We start from the raw sequence: 20,318 nt of genomic DNA, 5'->3' as shown, positions 1-20,318 counted from the left end.
AAAGCCGGGGGTCAGGGGGGAATGGGGGACTTGGAAAGCCAAAAATACAATCTCTGCTCTAGGAAAGGGAGTTTTAAATCTTTTGAAGAGTTTTCTTCCCCTAATTTAGAGTTGGTCAGTTTGAAGAAAGCTAGGATGGCTGGTTGGCCCAGAATTGCTGTGCGGCCTGTCTGGACCAGGCCTTGAACTCACTATGCCAGGCCACTATCATGGGACCTGCTGGTGGGAACAAAAGCCTACAGAGCACTTGTTTGAAGGTGCCAGGCTCTTATCTCAAGCCAGGAGGGTGAAGAAGAAGCTGGCCATTCTTGAAAATTTGCCACATTTAATACCTAGCCATGGCCCCTCGCCCTCTCTTTCTGCCTCATAGTGAGTCTAGCTCCTAGTCTCTCACTACCAGAGGAGAGAGGTAACCAACCCAGGTACAAACCCTTCGATCTCCAATAGTGATCTACTTGTATGATATGTTGGTGTGATAGTGGTACAAAAGATGTTGAGTAACCCACCATTCTCGGGGTGGATTTAAGGGCCACTGAATGGGGTGGAAGCCATGCCTAACACTGCTCAGGTGGTCAAGAACCTGAGACTAGACCTAGGAGAAAACCAAATACTATTGTTTTCCGAAAGGAATAAAATGACTCCTAATGACATCCTAGTATTCCCATGGGTCAGTATCTCCCTGAGGAAGAGATGCTTCTTCCTGCAGTCGATGGGAACTAATATAGAAACCCACAACTGGACAATGTACAGAGAGGCTTTGGAACACTCAATCCTAAATGGGATGTCTTCATCAAACCCCTCTCCTCAGGAAACAGAAAAATCGTAAAAGCCAGTGGCAATGGAAGACACCAACGATATAAACCCTGATGTACATGGCAGGATGCGCAGGGCCTGCACGTGTCCAAGCCAGGTGGGGTGCCAGCTCCGGACGCAAGCCCCCATCTCCCACCAAGAGGCTATCCGCAATTGACACCTGCTGCTTACAGAGCAAAATTAGTTTTCTCTAACGGAGTCTTACAGGGTTTATAATTAACCACATGTAAGGGCAGGCCCTATACCCAGCAGTAGAGGTCCAATACAAAACAAATCCGTGGTCATTTTGGAGATTTTTTTGTTGTCTCATACTGTTTGGACCCTTTTCACTTTACTGGTCTTTTGCTTGTATATTACTCCCCCCCCCCCCCCAGACAGGGTTTCTCTTGTCCTACTTGGTGTTTGTATGGGGTTTGTTTTTGTGTGTGTCTCTGCGTGTATATGTTTTGTGCTTTTTATTTATTTTTTAAACGTATTTGCTTGTATTTTATGTACATCGGTGTTTTGCATCTGTGTCTGTGTGAGGGTATCAGGTCCCTTGGAACTGGAGTTACAGATGGTTTCGAGCCACCATGTGGATGCTGGGAATTAAACCAAGTCCTCTGGAAAGAGCAGCCAGTGCTCTCAACCACTGAGCCGTCTCTCTAGCCAACCCTCCCTCCCCCTTTATTTATGTTTTTATTCTTTTGTTTTGTTTTCCAAGAGGGTTTCTCTGTAACCCTGAGTGTCCTGGAATTCACGCTGTAGACCAGGCTAGCCTTGAACTCAGAGATAGGCATGCCTCTTCCTCCAGCGTCCAGGATTAAAGACATTCACCACCACACCCAGCTTTTTTTTTATTTTAATTTGTTTTGGGGTTTGTTTGTGTCGGTGGCATGTGTACATGTCACTTGTGCTTTTTATTTATCTTTTAATTGCCTGTTTTCTAAGTCAAGAGCAAGAAGGCATGGAGTTGGATGGGTGGGAGGTGGGAAAAATCTGGGAGGAGATGGGAGACTATGATCAAAACTTTTGTTTTTGAGTATTGGTCACAGCTTCCGACCTTGATAAGGAAAGGCTGGCTTGCTATGAGACCTATTCCACTCCCATCTCAAATGCGTCTCCTGACTCTCAGTGTTCCTCCGCGTTTCCTAGCTCGACTCTGCTCGTTTGCTCTGGTGAGGAATTCCCTAGCCTGCTCTTCTATTATGGTTTTCTATGGTACTACAAGCTTTTCCTGAGTACTTGTTCCAGCTACCCGTTCACTTCTGTTTTTGTAATATAATATATATAATATATATTTATATTACAATTATAGTATATATTACAGGATATTCCCAATTGCAAGCTACATACATGAGGATATGAACTACATCTATTTTTGCTAAACAAATGGCTAAAATATATCCCAATAATCCAGCAAAAAGGGGAGAACACATCATGTTTTGCAAAATGGTTATGTTATCCAACTCTATTCTAGATATTTATGTTTTTTGTTTTTTGTTTTTTGGTTTTTTTGGTTTTTTTGGTTTTTCGAGACAGGGTTTCCTGGATCTCACACTGTAGACCAGACTGGCCTCGAACTCACAAAGATCCGCCTGGCTCTGCCTCCCGAGTGCTGAGCAGATCTGTACAGCTCTCAAACTTGATGCACATGGAACTCACTCTGTAGACCAGGCTGGCCTCGAACTCACAGCGATCCGCCTGCCTCTGCCTCCCGAGTGCTGGGATTAAAGGCGTGCACCACCACCGCCCGGCTTGATGCACAGTCTTAGCATCATCATTTAAGATGTAAAAGTCCCAAAAAGGCGGGGGAGAGTAGTCTGAATTGGGTTATGAGGCCCGCGAGGTACCTCACCTCAGCCATTGAACTCGCTCTAGCTGGCCGTGAGTCTGTTCCAAGCTCCGGCGAGGGAGGCATCCGCCCACTCGGGGCCTCTCCTGCCCAGTCTGCCCACGCGTGGAGCCCTGCTCTCTGGGAACTCACCTCCCCGCTCGGGGAGAGCCCGGTTAGGGCCGCGGGAGGCCCCAGTCTCAGACCTTCCCAGGGGCCGGGGAGTGACGAGCACTCAGCGCGTGGCCCCGCTGATGAGCTTCCCCCACCCGCCGAAAAGCGGTGGCTGGCGAACCTAATAAGGCGCGGTAGCGGAATGCCTTTTACAGTGATGGTGGTTTCCCACAAGGCACAGCGCGGCGGTCTTTATTTGCATGCGTTTCTATTCCCGCCTCCCGCTCCAGAGAAGAAGCCCGCGCATCCCGGCTGGGGATGATGACGTCAGGGCTCGAGCGCCATGGCGCCGCCGCGGCGGAGATCCGGCGGCCGGAGGCGAGGTGAGAACCCTGTCCGCGGGCGGAGATGGCTGGGGCCAGAGTCGGAGGGAACAGCTCACTTTTTCATGGTCCAGTTCAATCCAAAGAGGCGTGTGGACCCGGAAGAGCAAGCATAACTGCCACGTACTGTTAATAACTAATGTCATTCAATGAAAAGATCTTCGTTACGGAGTCTAGCACTGCGAAAGGATAAGCGTAAAGTGATTAACTTCTGACGTCAACCTTTTTAAGAGACATCCGATTTCAGAAAGTAAAATTCGGATCTTGGAATTGTTGGCTGTGGACTGTATACTGTGTTCTTCATTGTACCCTATTAAGTTAGATACTATAGCTGTGGTCTCAGTTGTGCATTTTGGACAGCTGAGGTGCAGCGAACTCCAAGCTTCTGAAGCTCCAGTAAGCAAAGCTGGCTGTAAGCTGGTCCAGACTGCAGAGCGCGTGACTGACCATGATCACGTGATCTAATTTGAAGTAAAGTGTTGAAGACCGAAGGCCCACGCCACAAGTGATGAACTTTAAACATCTCTGTAAATTTATTTTATCCTGTCGTATTAATATATGGTCAGGACAGCAATTTAGGAAGGGTTGCTCAGTTTGTTTCAAGAGAAGTGAGTGGTGTGGCATTTGTAACTTTCAAAAGAACATCCTAAATTATTTCTTTAAAAAAGTATTTAAGTGCCAGGCGGTGGTGGCTAATGCCTTTAATCCCAGCACTCGGGAGGCAGAGCCAGGCGGACCTCTGTGAGTTAAAGGCCAGCCTGGGCTACAGAGTGAGTTCCAGGAAAGGCGCAAAGCTACACAGAGAAACCCTGTCTCAAAAAAAAAAATAAAATTATTTAATCTGTACGTGTATTTTGTATGTATGTGTGTATGTACACCAAGTGTGTACCTGGAGGCCAGAAGGGGGTGTTGGATACCCTGGAACTGGGGTTACTTAGAATTGTGCTCTACCATGGGAGAGCTGGGACTTGAACCCAAATCCCCTGGAAGAGTGGGGGGAACCTCTTCATCACTGACCCATCTCTCCAGCCTCCTTTAAATTCAGAAGAATTTGTCAGAGCAGTGTGTGTGTTGGCCCATTCCTTTAATCCCAGCACTTTGGAGGGGCAGAGGTAGGAGGATCTTTGTAAGTTCTAGGCCATTCTAGTCTACAAAGTGAGTTCCAGAACAGCCTTTGTAGAGAGACTCTGTCTCAAAAATTAAAAAAAAAAAGAAAAAAAGAAAGAAAAAGGCTAGAAAGTTGGCTTGTGCTCTTCTTGCTCTTACAGAAGACCTGGGTTCTATTCCAGACACCCATATGGCTGGCCATAGCCACTTTACAGATTTTATGCCCTCTTCTGACCTCCAGGTGCACCATACATTCATGTGGTGCACTTACATATTTGCAGACAAAATACCCATACCCATAAAAATAAAATAATAACCCTTATTGTTTGTCTTTTAAGGTTTGTCAAGGGCAGAGACACAACTCTGCTGTTCCTGGCCACAACCTTAGTTTTTTTCAGAGACTCAGGCAAACCTAGTACTCTTGGCTTTAAGGTAGAAAGGAATTTCAGGAGTATGCAAGATGAACCAGAGTTGGGAGTTTATTAAAAGAGTTATTAACATACATTTTAAGCACAAGGGTTAAAAGAAAAGAAATGTCTTAGAAGAAAGATACCACAGAACACGGTGTGGGCTTCTCTAAGAATCACCCTTCCTTATAATAGACATAATGCAAAATTTGTGATTTTTGGCTCTTCAAAGAGTTGTTAAAGAATTTAAATGAGATCACATTTCCTGAGGTGGATACAGGATACAGGTTATCTTCGTGTAAACAGTGTTCATAGTATGTTTAAGATTCCCATAGAACAGGAGAGAAATGATTCCAGTCCCATTACCATATACATTTATGCTGTACGCCTGATTCATTGTCATTTTAACATAAAAATATTCAGATATTTGTGTTAGCAACCTTCACAGCACGTGCTAATTGTGCTGGAATTCATGCTTCTCCTCTGCAGAGGGGCTTCAGCCAGACTCTGGGATGAGGGGCTCCCTGTCCTTTCCACGTCCCCCTAATTTTTCCTGTATTTTTATTTTGCTTCAGTCTTAGATATTAGATGATCTTTGTTGTGTAGTAATTCTTTGCTTATTGTTCTCACCTTTAGCTTCTGAAGGGCTAAATGAAGCCAAGAGAGTTAATAATGGCAACAAAGCAGCAGACGACTCTCCTGCTGGCAAGAAGATGCGCACATGCCAGAGGAAGGGGCCCGTGGCTGGAGGAAAGGATGCAGATGGGACAAACGGCAAACAAGGTCACAAGGTCACAGGCCAGGGAGGCATGGGCCAGCTCAGGTCTCTCAAAGGAGTGGGATGATATTTCTTCCTTCCCTCTTTGAAAATATAATTAATCTCTCTATCATTTGTGCATTTTGGAGTACTAGTCTACTTCGTCAAATCTTTCTTTTCATGCATTTGAGTTGGATTAGGCAGAAGACCCTGATTGCTCAGGAAGGGCCAAGTTCAACATGACAGCTTTCTAACCAGGACAGCTCCTTTGATTCCCACATAAGTAATGACAGTGCATATTTATGTTCCCTCAGACTCAGTGAAGGCCTTGCTGTTAAAGGGCAAAGCTCCTGTGGACCCAGAGTGTACAGCCAAGGTGGGAAAGGTAAAGCACCTGGACAGAAAGTGGAGTTCTTCTGACATTGTGATTCCTGTCTAGACTGTTGCTTGTGTTCGTTTTAAAAGTGCTTTCTAAAATACTGCTAGTGATTCATTTTCTCCAGAGTTGAGACGTGGGGGTGGTGGGGTTTCAAATGAGCAGAATTGGGCCTGGAGAGATGACCCAGTTGTTAAGAACATGTATTGCTCTTCAAGAGGACCTTCATGTGGGTTTGATTCCCAGAATATGAACATAATTACCCTAGGGGTTGCCATCAGCTTTCCACAGCTTATTCCCTTTCTCACCCAGGAAATGTTACGATTGTTAAGGGAGGACGGTGTGGTTTGATGAGAAACTGTCGTGGAATGACATAAGTTACTGGTGAAGGGGAAAAGGATGGGAAGGATCTAGAAGAGAGCCTACTTATAAGCAGGTTTCTTGCCATGCGGCGGTGGCGCACGCCTTTAATCCTAGCACTCAGGAGGCAGAGGCAGGTGGATCTCTGTGAGTTCGAGGCCAGCCTGGGCTACAGAGAGAGTTCCAGGAAAGGCCCCAAAGCTACACAGAGAAACCCTGTCTCCCTGTCTCAAAAAACCAAAAAAAAAAAAAAAAAACCAAAAAAAAAAAGGGCAGGTTTCTTTTGAGTTATTTAGGCCTCTGTAATTGGAAGAATTCATATGTTTTAATTTTAATAGTGATAGGCTGTGTGTAGAACATACATTTCCATTTCTCTCCCTGGAAGACAGATGTTGGATGTGCTGGAGAATAAACCTTAAAGCATTAAAGGAACAAATAGGGTCTCACTTTGCTCTCAGGACTGAGTACATTGATGCGGTTTGTTTTCTCTCTTCCCAGGCTCATGTGTATTGTGAAGGAGATGATGTCTATGATGTCATGCTAAATCAAGTAAGAGAATAAGTCATTCTGATTGTGGGGATTTCTTTTTTATTATCATTTTTAAATTACAGTTATTTATTTAATCTGTGTGTATATGTATGGAGATCAGAGGACAACTTGAAAGAGTCAGTTCTCTCCTTCTACCATGAGGGTCCCTGTGATTTAACTCAGCCCACGGGGCTTGGAAGAAAGTGCCTTTACCCGTTGAACCCTCTTGCTAGCCCAGGCTATCAGAACTTCTTTGTAATATAAACTTCTCACATTTTTCCAAAATTGAAATTGGCTTTATGATTATTACATTCTGCTTTTTGCCACTGTTGAAGACTTTTTGTTTGTTTTGTAGGGTTTTCTGTATGTGTGTTTTTTGTTTGTTTTGTTTTTTGGAGGCAGACTCTGACTAAGCCTAGGCTGGGTATATAGTCTAGGATGACCTTCAACCCCTGATCATTTTACCTTCGTCTTTCAAGTGTTAGCATTTCAGACATGCACCACTACATTTGGTTTTATGTAGTACTTGGGATCAAACTCAGGGTTTATGTATGCTAGGTGAGCAAGGTGTTCCACCAACATTTGTTGTTGATTTTGTGTGTGTGTGTTTGTTGATTTTTTTTGTGTGTGTGTGTGACGGGTTGTTACTGTATAGCCCGGGCAGCCTTGAACTTGCAGTCCTGTTTCAATGTCTGTAGGACTGAGATTTCAGGGCACAGCTATCTCACCCAATTCATACTGACATTTTAAAATTGTGCAGTTCGTTGTTTTTTTTTTTTTTTAATTAAAAAAAGTATTATTACTGTGAACACATGATGGGAGAAGGCACACATACCACAGCATATGTGTGGAGGTCAGAAGACAACTGAGTGGAATCAGTTCTCCATCCTACTAACCTAAGCCCACCCTAACCCCCACCCCTCGCCGTGCGTGCGTGCGTGCGTGCGTGCGTGCGTGCGTGTGTGCGTGCGTGTGTGTTGCTTAGCTGCCCTTCCCAGCCCAGCAGTCACTATGTAGACCAGGCTGGTCTCAGACTGGACAGTAATCCTACTGCCTCAGCCTCCTGAGTGTTAGAATTCTGAGTATGCACTACAAATTTCTGTTTCTTTTTTTCTCAGTTTGAAAGAGCAAGCCCAGTGCCTTGTGCTTGCCAAACAAGACTCTACCACCGAGCTACATCCCTAACCAGTCTTTCTGTTTATTCTCTCTCTGTCTCTGTCTGTCTGTCTGTCTGTCTCTCTTACACACACACACACACACACACACACACTTGTTTTGATACTTGCTCTGTTCATTTATTTCCTGGAGATGACTCATACTTGAATTTATTTACCTTTGTGTGTCTGTCTATACATGGGTGGGTTCTCTTATGAGTGTGCATGTATGCTTGCATGTAGAGGCCAAAGGTCAATTTCAGATGTTGTTCCTAGGTGCCATTGACTAGTTTCTCCCTCTCTCTCTCTCTCTCTCTCTCTCTCTCTCTCTCTCTCTCTCTCTCTCTCTTTTTTTTCTTGAGGAAAGTTCTCTTGCTAACCGTAGCTCACTTAATAGACTACACTGACTGGCCAACAAGCAGGCTCCAGGAATCCCCCTGTCTCTGCCAACCTAGTGCTGGGATTACAGTGTACGTTACCATGCTCAGTTTTTTTACATGGAGTTTAAGGATTGAACTCAGGGTTTTATGCTTGTTTAGTTAGTACTTTACTGACTGAACTTTCTCACCAGCCACATACTTCAATTTATTGATCTAATAGAGATAATTTTAACAGCTAGCTAGTATTTCTTTTTATTACTTCTGACTAAACTGCCCGTCTAGGGAACTGACTGAGTCAGTAATACTTGCAGTATAAGCCTAAGGACCAGAGTTCAGATCCCCAGCACCTCAGTAAAAAGCTGGGCACACTGATGCATTCCTGTAATCCTAGCACTAGGAAGGCTAGAGACAGGAGGATGCATGGGACTTGCCAGTGAGCTCCAGGTTCAGCAACAGACCCTGTCTCAAACAATAATGTAGAGTGAAAAAAAAAATCTATGGAGGGAGCTTTCAGGAGGATCCCATTAATGTAGGGTGTTGGGGTTGGATAGGGGTTTCAGGAAGCTTCCGAGATAGCACTTTTTTTTGAAGGGGGGGTATAACACTCATTTATTCACACAGTAAGATTACAAGCAATATTTATCCCGTCTTCCAAGTGGAAGCAGGAATACCTCTCTGGGTGTACAGGTCCAGACTCCCCATGTCTCTTCCTCTGGATCTCAGTTCAGCCTTCCTGTGGTCAACCTCTGCGCTGAGGACAGGATCTCATGTCTCTGGCAGAGGAGAGTCATCTCACTCGAGGGTCTAATGAGCTCTTGAGATCGCACTTTTAATTTCCAAGAATCAGTCTTTAAGTTCCTGTTTATATCCTTATTTTTCCAGGATCTGTTTGTTTCCATCATGCTATGCTTTTCATTGTGGCAATTACTGGGTAGTTATAACCAAGGAAACAGCATTGGTTTATGTGACTTCCAATAGTAAAACTCTCCTTTTATGCTATTCTTCTCCCACTTCTCTCAGACCAATCTGCAGTTCAACAACAACAAGTACTATCTTATTCAGCTCTTAGAAGATGATGCCCAGAAGAACTTCAGTGTTTGGATGAGGTGGGGCCGAGGTAAAGGTTTTATGTTGGATTGTATGATAGCCATTCAGAAACACAGAAGCAGTGCAGTGAGTAGGTGTAAGTCTCTGAAGGGCTCAGGAACCCACTTGAGCTTTTGAGGTTGGGAAGTGGCAGGCATTGTCATTAGGAAGCTTTGTGCGGCTGAGAAGACGCCCTCCATTGGACTGACGGTAGTGCTTATCAGCTGGGACACTTAGTGGTGTCTTGTATCCATGTGATCTGTTGCCTAAGCCCTTGCACCTCTACCTCTCCCTTCCTTTTTTCCTGCCTATTGGTCACACAATAAACAGAGACCTTAGAGAGACGGCTTGTCACTGCTGCAGAGCTATACTTGGGGTCTAGGGCACGGAACCATCCTGTGTTTGGCATTTACTTTGCAGTTGGGAAAACGGGGCAGCACAGCTTGGTGGCTTGTTCTGGTGACCTCAACAAAGCAAAGGAAATATTTCAGAAAAAGTAAGTGCTAAAAATTTAGTTAAAAAACAAACCCTTCTTGGATCTCTCTTGTTGAAGAGTTTCATGTAAGGATAATTGAGTCTAAATGTTAATTCCTTTCTATTCTGACACCCTATGATTAGAACATTAAATTGTTCCTTTTTTTTTTTTTTTTTTTTTTTTTTTTTGAGACAGGGTTTCTCTGTGTAGTTTTGGTGGCTGTCCTGGATCTCACTCTGTAGCCCAGGCTGGCCTCAAACTCACAGAGATCCGCCTGGCTCTGCCTCCCAAGTGCTGGGATTAAAGGCGTGCGCCACCACCGCCCAGCTAAATTGTTTCTTTAGTCAATGATTAAATCAACCTAGATCCTTGAAACTGACCAGAAGAATCTAGAATATTTTAAACACAGCAAGCAAATCTAAGAAATTAGAAACACCAGATACTGAGACTGTCCACCTGGAGCTTTCAGCTTCTCATGGTGATTTTGAGAGCAGACTTTCTAGAGTCTAGATACATGTTTCTTTCTGGGAAAAAGCATTGGTTGTCTACCTTTTATTTCATATATCCATATTTTCTGTGTTTTGGGACCTTTGGGAAGCCTTTGTTCCCAATTTTGCTTGATTCCTTTGTTCCAGTTTTTCTGTTCATTCAGTGTCCTAATTTACACTTCACACTAAGGAACACTACTATGTGCCTCCCTCTGGCAGTGGACCTTAATGTGTATGGTTTCCCCACCTCCTTGGGCTCCACAGATTCCTGGACAAAACCAAAAACAATTGGGAGGACCGTGAGAACTTTGAGAAAGTACCTGGAAAATACGACATGTTACAGATGGACTATAGTGCCAGTGTGCAGGTAAGCTGACTCTACAGAAGGTGTCTCCTAAATAAGTGAAGCCTAGCCAGGTGATGTGGACCAGTGCAAGTCCAGAACAGGCTGGGATATTAGGAGTCACTGCTTTTCCCACGTCAGATAACTCTCCCTCATCTTTGATCTCAGAGGGCCAGAATATGCCTTTGTGTTGTGTCTATAATCGTAAGACTGTAGTCTTCTCTGTTGTGTATAGAATACTTATGAAACCCAAGGCCCTGCTTCCAGAAGTTCAGTGTTACAGACCAAGATCGATGAATAACCAGACTGAGAAACTAAAGCTGGCTTCACTTCTACACCACTGTGATGAGATCAAGGGCTGGAGGTGCAGGTCAAAAATAAATGCTTCCCAGCATGCATGAGGCCCTGGGTTCAAAACTGAGAATCACAGAAAGAAAGAAAGGAAGAGAATTTTGACAAACTAAGGTTTCCAGCATGCTGAGAACTTTCCTAAAAACTTATAGATCTGAAAATTAAGAAGCTTTTTGTGTTTATGGCATAAGAGCTGTGTCTGCATACTTTGTTGGAAGGGCCATTTGTTCTTACTCTGAGTACTTCACTGTGAGGGAGCTCCAACAAGTTGGGGTGGAAATCACACTGGCTCATCTAACTAGATTCCTAATAGAATGTACCAGTGTGCAAACACACCAAGGATCACTGTAGACCTGCTCCCTATGGGGCTCAAGTTCACCCTTCAGATATTAGAAGCTGTGTTTATTTTGCTACAGGATGAAGATAAAACAAAGCAAGAGGAGCCTCTTGAAACTGCGAAGCCAGAGTCACAGCTGGATCTTCGAGTCCAGGAGCTGATAAAGTTGATCTGTAATGTGCAGACAATGGAGGAGATGATGATAGAAATGAAGTATGACACCAAGAAAGCCCCACTCGGTAGGACTTCAGATTCTGTTCTTCAGCCCTGTGTATTTATTTCCTAGTTCCTTTAATGAGCAGTCACATCACTACATAAGGATTACTGAAAGTACTGAGTGAGGCAGCGGGATCTGGAGTGAGGGTTTGAGAGGATGATACTGTTTGGAAAATTGAGTTTTAATTGGGCAGGGATATGTAGTCTATAGGGATAGGACCCTGGGTTGGAGTCTGATCTCTGACCGGGCCTCCAGGAAAGCTGACGGCGATGCAAATCAAGGCAGGGTACCAGTCTCTCAAGAAGATTGAGGATTGTATTCGGACCGGCCAGCATGGGCGAGCTCTTCTTGAAGCATGCAATGAGTTCTACACCAGGATCCCACATGACTTCGGGTAAGGTCATGCTATTTCTTTACTTTGTTCTTCTACTCACTTTATTCCTTAAGCAACCGCAGCAGCTCTGGCCCTCTTAATCTTTTATTGTTAAGGAAATTGTCACCTTAAATTGGGTCCAATATGATTTGTAGCTAGCTTAGAATATGGGAAGTCAGCACTCAGGAGGCAGAGAGCGCCCAGCCTGGATCCTGTCTCAAGAAAATTTTCAAAATAAAAGAAATATGGGACATAATTTCCCAACTTTATTAGAACTATATTCCTGACCAAGTGAAAGTTAACCAACTCAAGAGAGACTGGACCCCCCACCCCTCCAAAAAGAAAAGAATGTATCTAGCCACTAAGTAAAACACCTTGCAAATCATACCTCCTTCCATTCTTTTAAGATGACTACACCCACATAAATACCACTTTTCTGAAACCAAATGATTAATATTAAATGGATAGAACACATTACCAATCCCTATTTTTTTTTTTTTTTTACTCCTTCAGATTTACATGTCCGATCCCTATTTGTGTGCATGTGTGCGCGTGCTCGCGGTGCTCGGGATTGAACCTAGGGTGTTGTACATGTTACCCATGCACTTTCCCCCTGAACTGTATCCTAGCCCAGTTCATTCTTCATTCTGGTTTTCATTGTTCCCGTTTCCTCTATTGCTTTCTGTGAGTTCCATGACCTCAAAATAGCCACGAATGGTCAAAAGGTTTACCCGTTCTGGATTGTGTCCAGACTTCCTTATTGACGTCAGTGTAGCTTAGTTTGAAAAAGGATCCTATAAAAGAATTTCATCTCTGTCCTGAACATGGAAATCTAAATAGATGTTTTATCCTACTTAGAATGTACATTTAATATCCCTTTGTATATTTGGGCTTTGAAGTCTTTTCACAGGCCTTTCTCTTCCAAATAGGAAATCCTAATTTTTTTTTTCTTGAGACAAGGTCCTCTAGCCCTGGAGCTCACTGTATAGACTAGGCTGGCTTCAGTCCCACAGAGATCCTCCTACCTCTGCCTCCTGAGTGCCGAGATTAAAGGTGTGTGCCACCAGGCCCAGCTTTTTTCTTTTCTTTTTAGTAAGACAAACACCAGTTTTCCAAAGGACCTGTTTTTTTGTCATGTACCCTCTAGCCACAAAGCAGACAACTCACGGCGGTTGTACCTCTGTCCTTAGACTCTCTATCCCTCCAGTGATCCGGACAGAGAAAGAACTGTCGGAGAAAGTACAGCTGCTGGAGGTGAGCTGCGAGTGCACTGGAAGTTTGCAGACTCTTAGCCTATGTTCCTTCACGTTGATTCTTGGTCTCGTCTTCTTAGGCGCTGGGAGACATTGAAATTGCCCTGAAACTGGTGAAGTCAGAGCGCCAAAGCTCAGAACACCCCCTGGACCAGCACTATAGAAACCTCCATTGTGCGTTGCGTCCTCTGGACCATGAAAGCTACGAGTTCAAAGTAATAAAGACAGTCATTTATTTTCACATTCTTACCCCAGTAAAGCCCATCCTTCCCATCCCTGTATTTACCAGGAACTTGGGAGTCAGAACTCTTTCTAACTGCATTGTGAGGCTATTGGGGGCAGAAAGTTCTGCTAACTTAGAGCAGAAGCCCTGCATCTTTCAGTCAGTCCAGTCTCTTACAGGGTCTACATTTGTTGTTCCTTCTTTTCCACAGGTGATTTCTCAGTACCTACAGTCTACCCATGCTCCTACTCACAAGGACTACACTATGACCTTGCTGGATGTTTTTGAAGTAGAGAAGGAAGGGGAAAAAGAAGTCTTCAGAAAGGACCTTCCTAACAGGTCTGAGTCCAGCTCTGGGTCGAGTAGTCACTTCCTTGCCTGAAGTGTAGTGAAGGAGCTGGGAGGGTGGCAGGGACAGCTGTTTTGTTTGTTATTTGTATCTGTGACCATTGTTTTCAGGAGAACAATGAAGTAGAATAATGGGTCTTTCTTAGGATGCTACTCTGGCACGGTTCCAGGCTGAGTAACTGGGTGGGGATCCTGAGCCATGGGCTTCGAGTTGCCCCACCTGAGGCTCCCATCACAGGTTATATGGTAAGTAGAGACTGAACTCTAGAAGGAACCCAAAGGAAGGAAAGATACCATGATGATCTTGGTTGGTCCTCCAACTCAGATTAGGATTAGGTGGTACTCCTCTGAAAGAGTTAAAACAGCTCACTGATAACCATATCTTTACTGTGTCCCTCTTTCTTTAAAAGAGATATGTCTCTTAGAATTTAAAGGCAGAGATCCATGGCTATTTTGTTGTCTCTTGAACTGAGTAAGAAAGGGCAGTGGGAGAGGAACCATGTTGTGTTTATGAGGACAGAACCTGATGGTCAATGCTAAGTCTTCTTCCTCATAGAGTTTTTTGCTATTTTGAGACAAGGTCTCACTTTGACCTTGGGTGGTTTGGAGCTTGCCTTGTAGACCAGGCTGGCCTCAAACTGAAAGACCTGCCTGCCTCTGCCTCCTGAATCCAGGGGTAAAAGGCTTGGACCACCATGCCAGGACCTTCTCATATAATGGATTAGACAGCTGATCTCCATTTTTGTTGGTATATTTCAGTTTGGGAAAGGAATCTATTTTGCTGACATGTCTTCCAAGAGTGCCAATTATTGCTTTGCCTCTCGCCTGAACAACACAGGACTGCTTCTTCTCTCAGAGGTAAGTCAGCAAACACAGCTATGATCTCTAGTTCACTGAGAAAATTTGACTTTGGATTCAAGAGGTATACTTGGAATGATTTCCATTGCATTAGAATCTTTTGCTAAAGTAAGGAATAAAATACAAATCCGGATGTTCTGGTTGGCTTTGGAATCACCTGCTTCTGAACTGAAAATAGGTATTCACGGATCTTTTGTTTTGCAGGTAGCTCTAGGTCAGTGTAATGAGCTACTGGAGGCTAATCCTAAGGCCGAAGGATTGCTTCAGGGCAAGCATAGCACCAAGGGGCTGGGAAAGATGGCTCCCAACCCTACCCACTTCGTCACCCTGTAAGTACCCAGTGCTAAGGCTGCTGGAAGACTTCTTTCAAATTGTTAAGAATTACTCGTCTATTTCAGCTTCTGAACCAAATGCTAATGTTGACACATTTTCTTCCATTTGGCAGGAATGGAAGTACAGTGCCCTTAGGACCAGCAAGTGACACAGGAATTCTCAATCCAGAGGGGTATACCCTCAACTACAATGAGTTTATTGTCTACAGCCCCAACCAGGTCCATATGCGATACCTTCTAAAAATTCAATTTAATTTTCTGCAGCTGTGGTAATGTTGATCAAATAAGCAAGAGAGGATACAGTCTTCAAACAAGAATCAAGCAATATTACATTTTTTAACTTTTTGATATTTTGTTTGATAAAATAATAGAAACCTATCTCTGGCTTCTTTGGGCTTTACTTCTCCAAACACTTATTCTTTGTGTGTGGTGTGCATGCTTGTGTGCACACACAGAGGCCGGAGGAAGTTCATTGGAGTATGCTCTAGCACACTTCATACTGTCCTCTTGTTTGTTTGTTTGTTTGTTTGTTTGGTTGTTTGGTTGGTTGGTTGGTTGGTTGGTTTTTTGAGACAGAGTTTCTCTGTGTAGCTTTGGCTGTCCTGGAACTCATTGTGTAGACCAGGCTAGCCTCCAACTTGGATCTGCCCGCCTCTGCCTCTGGAGTGTTCATTTTAAAGATGTTCACCACCACAGCCTGCCACACTGTCTTTTTTTTTTTTTTTTTTTTTCTTCAGAGCTGAGGACCGAACCCAGGGCCTTGCACTTGCTAGACAAGTGCTCTACCACTGAGCTAAATCCCCAACCCCCACACTGTCTTATTGAGACAAAGGCTCTTACTGAATCTGGAGAGAGGCTGATAGCCAGCAGTTCAGTCCTTTGCACCCCAAAATTTTGGGATTACAGATATGTGCAGTCACACTCAGTTTGTTTTTTTAGATTTGTTTTTAAGTATGTTCATGTTTCTGAAGTGTCTGTGTAGTTATGTGCACATGAGTACAGATGCCAGCAGAGGGAGCTAGAGTTACAGGGCCCTATGATGGCTGATCTTGGTAAATCAGCTTAACTATACCTGTAATCAACCCAAGCAGCTGGGCATGCCTATGAGGGATTTTCTTGACTGGATCATCTGAGATGGAAAAAGCCACCTTACAGCTGGGCTACAGCTTCTGGTGGCAACCCTGTTGTGGGTCATTAGTTTAACTATGTAAAGATGTGTTATATTTGTTTGCCTTGCATGCCTAAGGCACCTGATTCCAGGGGCCAGCCAGCTAGGCAGACATGGAGGAAGCAGGAAAGCAGGACATACAGAATTAAAGGTAAAAAGCTCCAAGGCAAAATGTAGATGAATAGAAACAGGTTAAGTCATAAGAGCTAGTGGGACAAGCATAAGCTAAAGGCTGAGCTTTCATAATTAATAAGAAGTCTCATGTCATTATTTGGGAACTGGTAAATGGCCCAAAGAAAATTCCAACTACACAGCTGCATGAAAAGGCATGGAAGAAGGAAGCTTTTACTTTTTCCTGATTGCTCTTATACTTTCTGGCAAGTTCATCTATCCTGTTACTAAGGCATTCTTTGATTGGTCTTTGGAATTCTAACGCAGACTGAAGACCAGGAACATTCTAGGCATTTCCTAGGACTCCAGCACCACATCGAAACAGTCTAAAATATCCAGCCTCGTGGAATGAACAACCTCTGGATTCTTGGCTTTTCCATTGGTAGATAGCCATTGTTGAACTACTAGACTATAGCCTGTAAGCCACTGTAAAGTCTCCTTAAAAAATAAAATATAGCCGGGCAGTGGTGGCTAACGCCTTTAATCCCAGCACTTGAGAGGCAGAGGCAAGTGGATCTCTGAGTTCGAGGCCAGCCTGGTCTACAGAGCGAGTTCCAGGACAGGCTCCAAAGCTACACAGAGAAACCCTGTCTTGAACCCCCCCCAATATAGATAATTATATATATATAATTATTATATATTTATCTTTACATATATACAATTATATGTAAAATTGTATGTGTATATGTGTGTATATATACATTTGTTCTTTCTCTCAGTTCTGTTATTCCTTTAGAAAACTCTAATACAAGTCCTCTGCAAGAGCAGTGTGTGCTCATAACCACTGAGCCATCTCAGACCTCAAATACTTATTTCTTCTGATATCACTGTATCTCATTTCCAGGAAGTACCCATTGCCCTCTGTATCCCACCACTGGTGACAGGTTACTCTGGATTCTATTTGCTCACAGTATATAGCCTCTCCACTGAGGGACACTAATGAGGGCTAATGCTTTTCCCTGCTAGATTCATTTTTTTTTTTTCCTGCCAACTGGTGTCTTTTTTAAATGTAACTGTAGACAGAGTACAGGTTTGGTTTTTTGTTTTGTTAAGTATTTATTTATTTATATGAGTACTTTGTCAGCATATACATCTACACACCAGAAGAGGGCATCAGGCAGTTTTGAGTTGCCATGTCGGTGCTGGGAATTGAACTCAGGACCTTTGGAACAGCAGAGAGTGCTCATAAGCACTGAGCCATCTCCCCAGCCCTAGAGAACAGGTTCTAAAGACTCACTTTTCCCATCAGAATCTTAATTATCCCCAGTCTATTTGAAGGGCTAGAGAATGGTCCAGGAGTTAAAAGAGTGATCTAGTCAAATCTACCTGCTCACTTAAGTAGTATACCACTAATAACACTGAAGAAGGGGCTAGGGAAATGGTCCAGGAGTTAAGAGAGTGATCTAGTCAAATCCACCCGCTACTGAAGTAGTATACCACTAATAACACTGAAGAAGGGGCTAGGGAAATGGTCCAGGAGTTAAGAGAGTGTAGGGGCTGGAAAGAAAAGGCATTGGGACAAAATTCAATACCCATTTCATGACAAGACATTCAACAGGAATGGAAGAGTACTTCCTCACCCTGAAAAGGAATCTGAGAAGCACTGCCAACTATATACCTAATAGCAGAAAATACGAAGCATATATCCTTGGGTGGGTATGCAGCTCAGTTGGAAGAGTGCTTGTCTAGCTCTGATGAGTATTTGTGGTTGTCAGCTTGACTACATCTGGAATTAACTCAAACCCAAAAAATGTCTGGACACACCTGTGAGGAATTTTTGCTTAATTAAATCATTTGAAGTGGGAAGACCCATCTCAAATCTTGGCCACACCTTTTGCTGAAATCCTATATAAAGAACTTGGAAGAAGGAAGTTCTTCTCTTTGCCTGCTTGCTCTCACCCTCACTAGCAAGTCCATTCCTGCATTGGCAGTAGAACCTGCTTCTTTGAGAATCTGGAGTATACTGAAGACCAGATGAGATATTCAGCCTTGTAGAATGAATAACTACTGGATTCTTGGACTTTCTGTTCATAGGCAGCTGTTGTTGGATTAGCTGGACCACACAGCTTGTAAGGCATTCTAATAAATCCCCTTTCTTTTTATAGAGAGAGATTCATTCTATTTAAGGTTTGTTACTCTAGAGAACCCTGACTAACAGAATAGCATAAATAAATCTCTGGTTTCATCCCCAGGACTGCACAGAGTGGGTGTCCTGGTGCACTCAGGAGGTGGGGGCAGAAAGATCAGAAATTTAAAAAGTTGTCTACAAAGCAAGTTCTGGGCTACCTGAGACCTTGACTAAAAACAGAAGGGTAGAGGATTTAAGAACCTAAAACCAAGTCAAATCAGGAAGTCCATTCTCATTACTTAAATTTAGTATTTTACTGAAGATACAAGCCATGGTAGTTAGTCCTAAGGGCACAGGTGTGGCCACTGGTCCCTGAGCTCAGCCTACGTCTCCCAGGCCCTCTCTGGCCCAGCCTGCCACTAGCTACTGAGCATGTCTGAGGAGCTGTTCAGAAAATAACAACTTTAAAAACTGTGATAGTATCCAGGCATGGTAGCACGCACCTGTAATCCCAGCACTAGGGAGGCAGAGGCAGGCAAATCTATGAGCTGTAGGACAGTCTGGTCCAGAGTGAGTTCCAGGATAGCCGGGGCTACACAGAAAAAAAAAAAAGACACTGTAGTAGTGAGCAACCAAGTGAAAAGTTTAGTGACACTGCTAGACATGATTGAAAATAATCTAGATATTGATGGGTTTGGTGCAGATGAAGGAACTTTGGCTTGCTCAGTCACCTCATCTTTGAGGGTCACACATACAAGAAGTTAGACATCAGTAAGAATGACATGCTTGGCCTTGCTTATGGACTAACACAGATGATGCTTGGGCTTCCCATTCTGACGAAAATGTAGACAATGTGATTGCCCATGTTTCTGAGGTAGTGGTAAATGCAGACTATTGACGTAAGCAGGGCTTCTTAAGCTACAATAAAAAGAAATACTTTCATGACATTTTACCTATTTTTTTTGTAGTTATTTCCAAATGTAATTATGTGAGAATTCAACAGAACAGATTTATCATTGTGAGTGGATGTACTGTCTTAATTAATCTTATATAACCATTTAGAGATAACTGATGTAAGCTCCTTACATAGTTTTTAAAAAGAAAAGCATGGATATGTATAATCCTGCACCTGGCAGATAGAGGCAGGAGGACCATTTCAAGGTGAGTTGCAGACCAGCCTAGACTATATGAGACAGGACTATACATGATGCCATGTATAGAAATAATTGAAGAAGTCAGATGTAGTGTGGGAGTCCACAGAGGTTTCCTAGTGAGAACTTACTCATGGTCAGAGAATCTGAGCTTGCTTTACCCAGCAGGGCTGCATAAGGAGGTGATTTGGCCATGGGAGTGTTTACCAGGTGTTTGGAAGGATCTACACTTGGCTGTACAGTGTGCTTTGATCTTGCAAGGGGGAGGTCTTTTGCCTCTCCCCTTGGAATTTTATAAAAAAGCCCTTTTGAATAAACCTTGAGGCTGTTGGGTATTGACACAGGCCCTCCCGAAGCTATCCTGTGTCTCTGTCTTCCTCCTCATTGTCTAGGTCTACCTTTCTATCTGATATTTTCTTATCCCTCTCTCCTCCATCTAAGAACCCTTCAAAAGGTGGGAGCTGGACTCCCACAGTGTAGGAGCACATGCCCACAACCCCAGCACTTGGGAGGCAGAGGCAAAAGATTTACAATCAAAATATATTAGAGCTGAAATCAGCAAGACTTTCTAAACATGAGGAATGAATAATCTGAAAAGAAAATTAGAATAATATGATGGGGTCCCTGGTATAGTTCAGTAGTAGAACATCTAACATACACAAGGCTTTCATTTTCAACTCAGAAAAAGTTACAGTGGACTTAACACATCAAGTGTAAATGTACACTGGGAACGCTGATACACAGGTGGAAGAACCTAGGTGAATGGGAACATTCTGTCTTCATGGGTTTCCGATCTAACACTAGCCCCACCTTTTAAAGAAATGAGCAAGATAACCCTAAAGTTCATATGGAATTGTAAAATTATCTGTCCTAAATAACCAAAC

General features: G+C 43.5%; 1 protein-coding gene across 1 annotated transcript; it reads left to right on the top strand.

Moving 5' to 3' along the window:
• Window positions 1-3,030: 3,030 nt before the first annotated feature.
• Window positions 3,031-15,254, top strand: Parp2 (poly(ADP-ribose) polymerase 2). The gene is made up of 16 exons (XM_059274475.1): window positions 3,031-3,123; window positions 5,274-5,420; window positions 5,709-5,779; window positions 6,629-6,679; window positions 9,213-9,309; window positions 9,699-9,774; window positions 10,506-10,608; window positions 11,352-11,511; window positions 11,745-11,883; window positions 13,053-13,116; window positions 13,196-13,330; window positions 13,550-13,677; window positions 13,833-13,932; window positions 14,446-14,544; window positions 14,749-14,873; window positions 14,990-15,254. The coding sequence occupies exons 1-16, from the start codon at window positions 3,084-3,086 to the stop codon at window positions 15,147-15,149; spliced, it is 1,695 nt and encodes a 564-aa protein (XP_059130458.1). The 5' UTR covers window positions 3,031-3,083; the 3' UTR covers window positions 15,150-15,254.
• The last annotated feature ends 5,064 nt before the right edge of the window (window positions 15,255-20,318 follow it).

This window comes from Peromyscus eremicus, chromosome 9, assembly GCF_949786415.1.
Source record: "Peromyscus eremicus chromosome 9, PerEre_H2_v1, whole genome shotgun sequence".
In the NCBI taxonomy this organism is placed as follows: Eukaryota; Metazoa; Chordata; class Mammalia; order Rodentia; family Cricetidae; genus Peromyscus; species Peromyscus eremicus.
Note: the sequence above shows the minus strand (reverse complement) of the source record. Positions and strands in the feature narration are given on the sequence as shown.